Genomic DNA, 8,872 nt, shown 5'->3' with positions numbered 1-8,872 from the left:
CGATCATAATAGAATCGATAAGTAGAAGAAAGACCTCTCTTTCTTATCTCGCAAGGTCCAGGTAAAGCCGGTTTAAATTCCGCTTGAAACGGAATTCGGCGCATCGTTCTCGCGAGCAGACGAAGGTTCATTCAAGTAGGAACAATTAATAAACGGGAAATCATTGTCGAAATCAAAATTAACCCTCTGTCAACAATCTGAATCTTTTAAGACACAAGCAAATTTTTATTATTTTTTAATTACTGTTCCAATTTCCCTTTCTATAAACAATTGGGTTTAATATTTGGCGTTAAAATCTATTGGATATATCATAAAGATATTAACTAATACTCCAGAATTTTTTTGGATTTTATGAAAATCTAAATGAGGTAAACTTAAAACATCCATTTTGTTAATTGCATTAGTAAAAAAAAAAGATTGCTGGCAAAGGTTAATGTTTGCGCGTACGCTCGATTGCTGACGTTGAACGCTCACGCACGAAGCTACGGATCCTGACAATCGGGTTGTAAATCCGATCGTCGATATCGGTCTCGCGTATAGATTGCACAGGAAGATTCAAAGTGGACTGTATCTTAAGGAGGGTGGACGCGCTCCGATTGGTGCGCAGGATGGGTAACGATTTAAGCCACGTGCCGAATCGAGAACCAGAATACGGAATTATATGCACAAATTACACAAAAACAATCCATTTATTAACTAAATTTGTCCGAGAGTCACAATGTACATAAACGCAAATTAATTTGAAACCTTTACATAAAATCTTTATCTATTAACGAATAAAATAGTCACCGCGAAAACACGTATGACGTGGTTGTTAAGCAGTCCGAAATGTCTCACTATATGGTATCTAGCATGTGTTGCATGGACACCACCGAAAAACTATTTGTTGCATAACAATTGCTAGTTACGATGAACACGCTCGAAACTCGTGTATCGAATCGTTCGAAATCTCACATTAAGATTTCGTACACGTTGCCGATTGCGGCGAATGCGATATTAAATCGCGAACCGAAATGTTTCAATTAACATGGAGAATCACTGATCACATAAATGTTACAGTGCGTTGAGCACCACGGGCTCGAAGGGATGAAAAAAAGGAACGCAAACACAATCACGACATCAGGTATCAGTCCCAGATGACTGATCACGTGATCTGCGCGCTCCAACTCACGTGATCTACGCGTGCCAAGCGAACACGCGCGAGCCTCATGTATACAATTATTACGTTCGTGGAAACAATCGGACTTCGGCACCTTGATATTTCACCATTGCGTGAATTCTGGTCCCAAATCACTGAATTCCGCTTCGTTAACAATGTTTTGAGCGCAAATTTTATGTCGCGTATATAACGGCGCACCTTGTTGCTACCGTTAATTAGCGAATGTCAAAGTGAACGTATTTCACATCTCACTTATCACTGAATCACAGCAGAATATCAATCTGATTATTTTTTTTATTAATCAAACGAACTACGAACAATTAGAATCGCGACGGAAAACCCACATGTGACTAATCGCAAAGCCGTGCCAGGAGCGAATGCCCAGGTTCGATGACGAGGCAGTTCATCCCCGATCGATTCGATAATCGAACGCTTGAAGCGCGGCGTGTAGGTTCAGTGCGTGCTGCCCCGTGCCGGATTAACTCAAAAATTATAGAATTTCAAATTATCGACCTACTTCTTCATTCTCTTTGAACAAATAATAAAGTTCTTGACCTGGGGTCAACTTACTTCTGAACATACCGCCCGCCTCGAAATAAAGATTTCGAAATGTCTTACAGTAACTAAAGAACTTACCCCAGGTTTGGGTTTTTTTTTTGTTACATAAAGAGAAAAAAAAAAAGAAAAAATAAAACGTTAATCGCTTAATGATTTTTCGAGTGAGATTCAGTGATTACATATTGAACAATAACAGGCATTTGGTTGCTTACATGATTGAATAACAATATTAAGACATAGATTCTTACTAAACTTACATTAACGCGACGCGAGTGGTCTTGAGTAGTCAAGGATATTGAGCGCCGCCCGCCTTAACTAACTACGAAGGACTTGACTTGTCCTAATTATGCTAACGATTGAGACGTTGCATGCGCATTATGGAGTTGGGTTTTCCGCAGTACCTGTCTTACGTTCCGACAGTTGATCGATTAAGTTAATATCGATAGGTAGTAGGCACAATTTAGTTACTGGTCGCTTGTATTGGGACGTCGCTGTTTTAACTGAGACGACTCGAGTTAACCCGTCAGAGCCCGGATGACAATGAATAACTCGCCCTAATTCCCATTTACACGGTGGGAGAAGGGGGTTTTGAATCAAAACCATTGAGCCAACCTGAATCGGAGGCGTTTCTCGACGCCACTTTGATCTTTGTTGAAGAGTATTGACATAATCTGACTGCCACTGCTTCCAAAAACGCTCCGTAATCTGTCTGAGTAATTGCCATCGCGACAATCTGTTTTCGTTCAATTGTAGAACGGAAGGTTCCGGATTCGTAGTAATGGCAGTCCCAATCAAAAGGTGACCTGGGGTCAGGAACTCGTAGTCGTCTGGAGTATCATTGAGTGGAGAAAGCGGCCTTGAGTTGAGGATAGCCTCAATTTTGCACAACACTGTCGTGAACTCCTCAAATGTCAATGCGTGTGAGCTTACAATTCGACGAAGGTGGTGTTTGACACTCTTCACTCCTGCCTCCCATAGTCCTCCAAAATGAGGAGCATGAGGCGGGATGAAACTCCAAGTGATCCTATCTGTTGCGATTAAATTGAGAAAATCCGTATTGCGTTGAGCATCCCGATACGCGCGGGATAGCTCTTTATCGGCTCCTGTGAATGTTGTACCGTTATCCGAATACATAACTGCTGGCAAGCCTCGTCTGGCGCAAAATCGTTGAAATGCGTTCAAAAATGCTGGCGTTGAATAATCGCTGACCAACTCGAGATGAATGGCTCGAGTTGCCAAACATATGAAAACGGCTATGTAAGCCTTTCGTGAGGTGATTCCTCGACCAGCAGAGGCTCGAATGAGCACTGGACCGGCATAATCGATGCCGCTGTGCAAAAACGCCCTCGTTGGCGTTGAGACTCGAGTTGATGGGAGTTGACCCATTAACTGATTGGCTACCTGAGCTCTTTCTCGCGTGCATCGAACGCACCTGTAGATAACTGATTTAACTAAAGGCCTAGATTTTATAATCCAAAATTCTTGGCGAATTTTAGACAGGGTAGACTGAAGACCGGCGTGCAGCGAGGCTATGTGCGTGTAGCGAATGAGCATTGTAGTAATTGGATGATCAGCTAGTAGAACTGGATGTTTGGATTGAAATGGTAGATGAGAATGCTCCAATCTTCCGCCAACGCGGAGTAGACCATTTGCGTCTAGGAATGGATTTAATGATATCAGAGCGCTGTTTCTTGATAACCTCTTGTTTGACTTGAGTAAGTAAAGTTCTTGCTTGAACACCTCTGCTTGAATCATATGCAACCAAAAGTTACGAGACTGCATGTACTCAAATGCTGTAATGGCGTGGGACCGGACGTGATCTTTGTGATCTGCCGCGTGCTTCCGTTGACATTTGTTTATGAATCGGTATATATATGCAGTGACGCGTATCAATTTTGGCCACCATGAATACCGTGCAGCAAGACTCCAGTCTTCACGAGTACTGTTTTGATGAGCTTCACATGCCTTCAGTTCCAACTGAGTTTCGTGGTGCTCTGATAGAATTTGATGAGGCCACTCATCAGAATGAAGATGCAACCATGACGGCCCATGCCACCATAGGTTGATGGATATCAAATCTCGGCCGAGTAATCCGCGCGAAGCACAGTCTGCGGGGTTTTCACTGGTGTTTACGTGATGCCAACTACCGGTTGGTAATCGTGTCTGAATTTCGGCTACTCTATGAGCTACGAAAGTTTTCCAATTTGAGGGGTGCTTCTTGAGCCATGCGAGAACTACAGTGGAGTCTGTCCAACAATAAATCGCAATGTCGCTTAAATGAAGTGACTGCTTGATAAAGTCAATCAAGCGAACTAGCAGAACGGCAGCAGAAAGTTCGAGGCGAGGAACCGTCATTGGTTTAAGAGACGCGACTTTAGATCGCCCAGCAATGAGCGAGACCGTAATTTTCCCAGAGGAGGATGTCACGCGTAAAAACACCACTGCTGCGTAAGCGATTGTGGATGCGTCCGCGAACCCGTGTAATTCCACAGTTGCCGTTCCGGACTCAAAACCTGTCCAGCGACTCAGTTGAATCTTTCGTAGATAGGGTAATGACTCGTAGATAGACTTCCAGGATGATAAGATTTCGTCCGGAATAATGTCGTCCCATCCGATACGGTGTCGCCATAATTGCTGCATGAGAGTTTTCGCCTTTAAAATCGCAGGTGTGACCCACCCGAGCGGGTCGAATAATCTTGCTATTGTTGATAGAATTGCTCGTTTGGTGTTAGGAACAGTTTCAGATAATGTAATTTGAAACTGAAAGCAGTCATGTTTCGGGTTCCAGACAATACCGAGGATTTTTAGACTGTCATCAGTCTCCAAATTTTTTGCGTAAGCCAATCCATGATTGTCAGGCTGAATATCTGAAAGCAATTCTGAGTGGTTACTGGCCCATTTCCGGAGATCGAAACCACCACGGTTCAGCAAATTACAAAGTTGAGTGCGAGCTTGCTTTAACAGTGTGATATCGTCTGCACCAAATAATACATCATCGACGTAGATGTTTTCTCTTAGGATGGGAGAGGCTAACGGAAATGAATCTCCCTCGTCACAGTTCAATTGTTGGATTACTCGAAGAGCAAGAAACGGTGCTGACGCAGTGCCGTAAGTAACGGTAAGGAGTTGATATTCCTGTATAGTTGAGTTGTGGTCGACCCACAGTATCCGTTGGTAGTCTCTATCTCTAGGATCGATTAATATTTGGCGATACATTTTAGCGATGTCCGCAGAATATACATATTTATATTGCCTCCAGCGCAATATAACTGCTTGTAGATCGGACTGCAATTTTGGGCCGGTGTACATGTGAAAGTTGAGAGACGTTCCATTGGATGTGAGGCAGGAGGCGTCGAACACGACTCTTAAACGGGTTGTCGAACTTGTCTCCTTGATGACTGGATGATGAGGTATATAGGTCGCTTGAACATTATTTGAATGCAAAGGAGCGACTTGCTTCATATGATTTAATTGCTCATATTCGCGCATGAAGTCCAAATATTCTTGTGCAAGTGTGGGTTGACGAGCAAATTTACGAATTAGCGACGAAAGTCGGCGTTCAGCTATGCTGCGAGAGTCGCCTATTTTAATAGGCGGGCCCTCTTTAAAAGGGAGTCGCACGACATATCTGCCATCTGCTGTTCTAGTATGCGTGCGTTGAAAGTGATCCTCGCATTGTTTATCTTCTATGGACGCATGAACATGTTGAGGAGTTTCTTCAACCTCCCAAAACTTACATAATTGCCGTTCCAAGGAGCAGCAGTGAGCAACTGCATGATACCTTTGTTGTGAACTGGGTAATGGTGAGCCTTGAGGTTGGGCTCCGACATGCGATGAAACCAAAGTAGAGCCGACTACATGGGTGTTTTGTATGACATGATTAGGGATTGACGTAGGTCCAGATAGAATCCACCCGAAATGCGATTGTATAGCGTCTGGTTGACCTATGGGTCCATTGCGTATATTGACAAGAACCTTGCTATACAAATCAGCTCCAATAATGAGGTCAATAGGAGTTGATCCAGTCGGATCGTCATCCGCTAAGGTCAAGTTGGAGATGTGTTTCCAGTCACGTAATGACGAAGCGTGTCTGGGAGCATACTTCGTCAATGCTCTCATGATGTAAGCTACCGTGGTGAAGGTTGGCTCAGGTTTATCGCGAGGCGAAATATTAATTAACGCGGCAGATCGGCATGTACCGGTATCTGCACAGCTAATCCCCGAAGTTGAAGTAAATGTTTGCATACGAGGTAAGCGTAAAATTTGCGCTACGCGTTCCGTAAGAAATGTGAGTTCTGAACCACCGTCAAGTAAGGCTCTGACAGTTAAGGAACGTCCAGAAAGCGAATGTATTTTCACCGTTGCCGTAGACAACACCACAGGAGTCGGTGATGTAGTTAACGTGACCGCTGAAAGCGCTGTGACATTTGATATATTAGTAACATTCTGCGAACTCGATGACGCAGGAATGCTCGTTGTTTGTTGCAATGAGCCCGAGTCAACGTGGATCATTGTGTGATGCCGCTTGCTACATTTGCGACACGTGAATTTACTCTGACAATTAAGTGCTACGTGCTTATCGCTTAAGCAATTGAAACATCGCTTAAGTTTCTTTATCAATTCGCGTCGTTGATCCGTGCTCATTGAAAGAAATTGTTGACACTTAGAGAGAAAGTGAGATTGTTTACAAATTGGACATGACAAATTAACTGACGCAGTTGCGGTGGCGCTTGTCACTCTCGAATGTGACTTCGTTTTATCGTGTTCGTGAGGATGGAGTTCCTCAAGTGCTATAGCGCGCGAAGATATGAAACGTATCAAGTCTTTGTACGTTGGAGGATTTTCGTTATCGCTACTCTTCAATTTCCACGCTCGACGCGTAGCAGAATCAAACTTTTGTGAAATGAAGTATACTAATATATCGCTTACAATATCCTCTGCTGTACGATCAAGACGTTTCAATGTCGCTAACGCTTGTTCCGTTTTATCTCGCAACTCGTGAAGTTCTGACGCTGATTCGCGAGTCATCTTTGGAAGATGATATAAGGTCGACACATGTACTTCGATCAACCGTCGTTTGTTCTCGAAACGCGTGGTTAACGCTTTCCACGCGACCTTAAAATTTTCGGCGGTTACTTTGATTCCTAATATCGCATCGCGGGCCGGACCTGTCAAACTAGAGATCAAAAAATGCATACGAGTGAAATTTGACAATTCTTTGTTATCTATAATCAACGACTGAAAACGGTCGCGAAAGGTCTCCCAATCCTCGTTTTTTCCAGAAAAAGGCGGTAATTTAATAGGAGGGAGATGCTTTAACGAGAATGACGATGCGTCCATTTGCGCAAAAGAAGTTTCGAGGGATGTATCTCGACTTACGACAGGAACCAGGTCTTCTAGACATTCGTTCATATGATCCAGGGCTGATTGATAGAGATCTTCGTGAAGGTCGAATTGATTCTTCTTGAAATAATTAATTGACCCTTGATCATCCTCTGGAACAAGTTGAAGCAGAATGGTGTGATTGTGCACACCTTGAGTCCATTGAGCTTGTAAAGTCGCAATCCGTGAGCGAACCCTTGCGGCCGTCAAATTAGAACGACCAATCTTTTTGAAATTGTCGAGAGCTCGAGCAATTGAGTGGAAGATAGTTTGCTGATTTGCAAGAGCGTCTTCCATTTTGACACTATAGTTGTTTATGAATATGTCACTAACACGATTGTCTACTTAAACGCGATTACTTGACTGACTGTATCTCGAATCACGATGCACTTAAATATCACTGGTGTCCTTAATTCAGTGTTCTCGATTCGTCATTACTCTCCCATCCGGCTCGAAGGACCAAAAAATGTTTGCGCGTACGCTCGATTGCTGACGTTGAACGCTCACGCACGAAGCTACGGATCCTGACAATCGGGTTGTAAATCCGATCGTCGATATCAGTCTCGCGTATAGATTGCACAGGAAGATTCAAAGTGGACTGTATCTTAAGGAGGGTGGACGCGCTCCGATTGGTGCGCAGGATGGGTAACGATTTAAGCCACGTGCCGAATCGAGAACCAGAATACGGAATTATATGCACAAATTACACAAAAACAATCCATTTATTAACTAAATTTGTCCGAGAGTCACAATGTACATAAACGCAAATTAATTTGAAACCTTTACATAAAATCTTTATCTATTAACGAATAAAATAGTCACCGCGAAAACACGTATGACGTGGTTGTTAAGCAGTCCGAAATGTCTCACTATATGGTATCTAGCATGTGTTGCATGGACACCACCGAAAAACTATTTGTTGCATAACAATTGCTAGTTACGATGAACACGCTCGAAACTCGTGTATCGAATCGTTCGAAATCTCACATTAAGATTTCGTACACGTTGCCGATTGCGGCGAATGCGATATTAAATCGCGAACCGAAATGTTTCAATTAACATGGAGAATCACTGATCACATAAATGTTACAGTGCGTTGAGCACCACGGGCTCGAAGGGATGAAAAAAAGGAACGCAAACGCAATCACGACATCAGGTATCAGTCCCAGATGACTGATCACGTGATCTGCGCGCTCCAACTCACGTGATCTACGCGTGCCAAGCGAACACGCGCGAGCCTCATGTATACAATTATTACGTTCGTGGAAACAATCGGACTTCGGCACCTTGATATTTCACCATTGCGTGAATTCTGGTCCCAAATCACTGAATTCCGCTTCGTTAACAATGTTTTGAGCGCAAATTTTATGTCGCGTATATAACGGCGCACCTTGTTGCTACCGTTAATTAGCGAATGTCAAAGTGAACGTATTTCACATCTCACTTATCACTGAATCACAGCAGAATATCAATCTGATTATTTTTTTTATTAATCAAACGAACTACGAACAATTAGAATTGCGACGGAAAACCCACATGTGACTAATCGCAAAGCCGTGCCAGGAGCGAATGCCCAGGTTCGATGACGAGGCAGTTCATCCCCGATCGATTCGATAATCGAACGCTTGAAGCGCGGCGTGTAGGTTCAGTGCGTGCTGCCCCGTGCCGGATTAACTCAAAAATTATAGAATTTCAAATTATCGACCTACTTCTTCATTCTCTTTGAACAAATAATAAAGTTCTTGACCTGGGGTCAACTTACTTCTGAACAGT

General features: G+C 43.3%; 1 protein-coding gene across 1 annotated transcript; it reads right to left on the bottom strand.

Annotated features, from left to right (window-relative positions):
* Positions 1-2,092: 2,092 nt before the first annotated feature.
* Positions 2,093-7,396, bottom strand: LOC114941938 (uncharacterized). The gene has a single exon (XM_085489288.1). The coding sequence runs from the start codon at positions 7,394-7,396 to the stop codon at positions 2,093-2,095; it is 5,304 nt and encodes a 1,767-aa protein (XP_085345414.1).
* Positions 7,397-8,872: the final 1,476 nt, after the last annotated feature.

Source organism: Nylanderia fulva, unplaced genomic scaffold (genome assembly GCF_048542155.1).
Source record: "Nylanderia fulva isolate GAGA-0341 unplaced genomic scaffold, ASM4854215v1 Scaffold8, whole genome shotgun sequence".
In the NCBI taxonomy this organism is placed as follows: Eukaryota; Metazoa; Arthropoda; class Insecta; order Hymenoptera; family Formicidae; genus Nylanderia; species Nylanderia fulva.
Note: the sequence above shows the minus strand (reverse complement) of the source record. Positions and strands in the feature narration are given on the sequence as shown.

Coding starts and splice junctions, on each gene's coding strand:
- LOC114941938 (XM_085489288.1), bottom strand. CDS start 7,396: ATGGAAGACGCTCTTGCAAATCAGCAAACTATCTTCCACTCAATTGCT.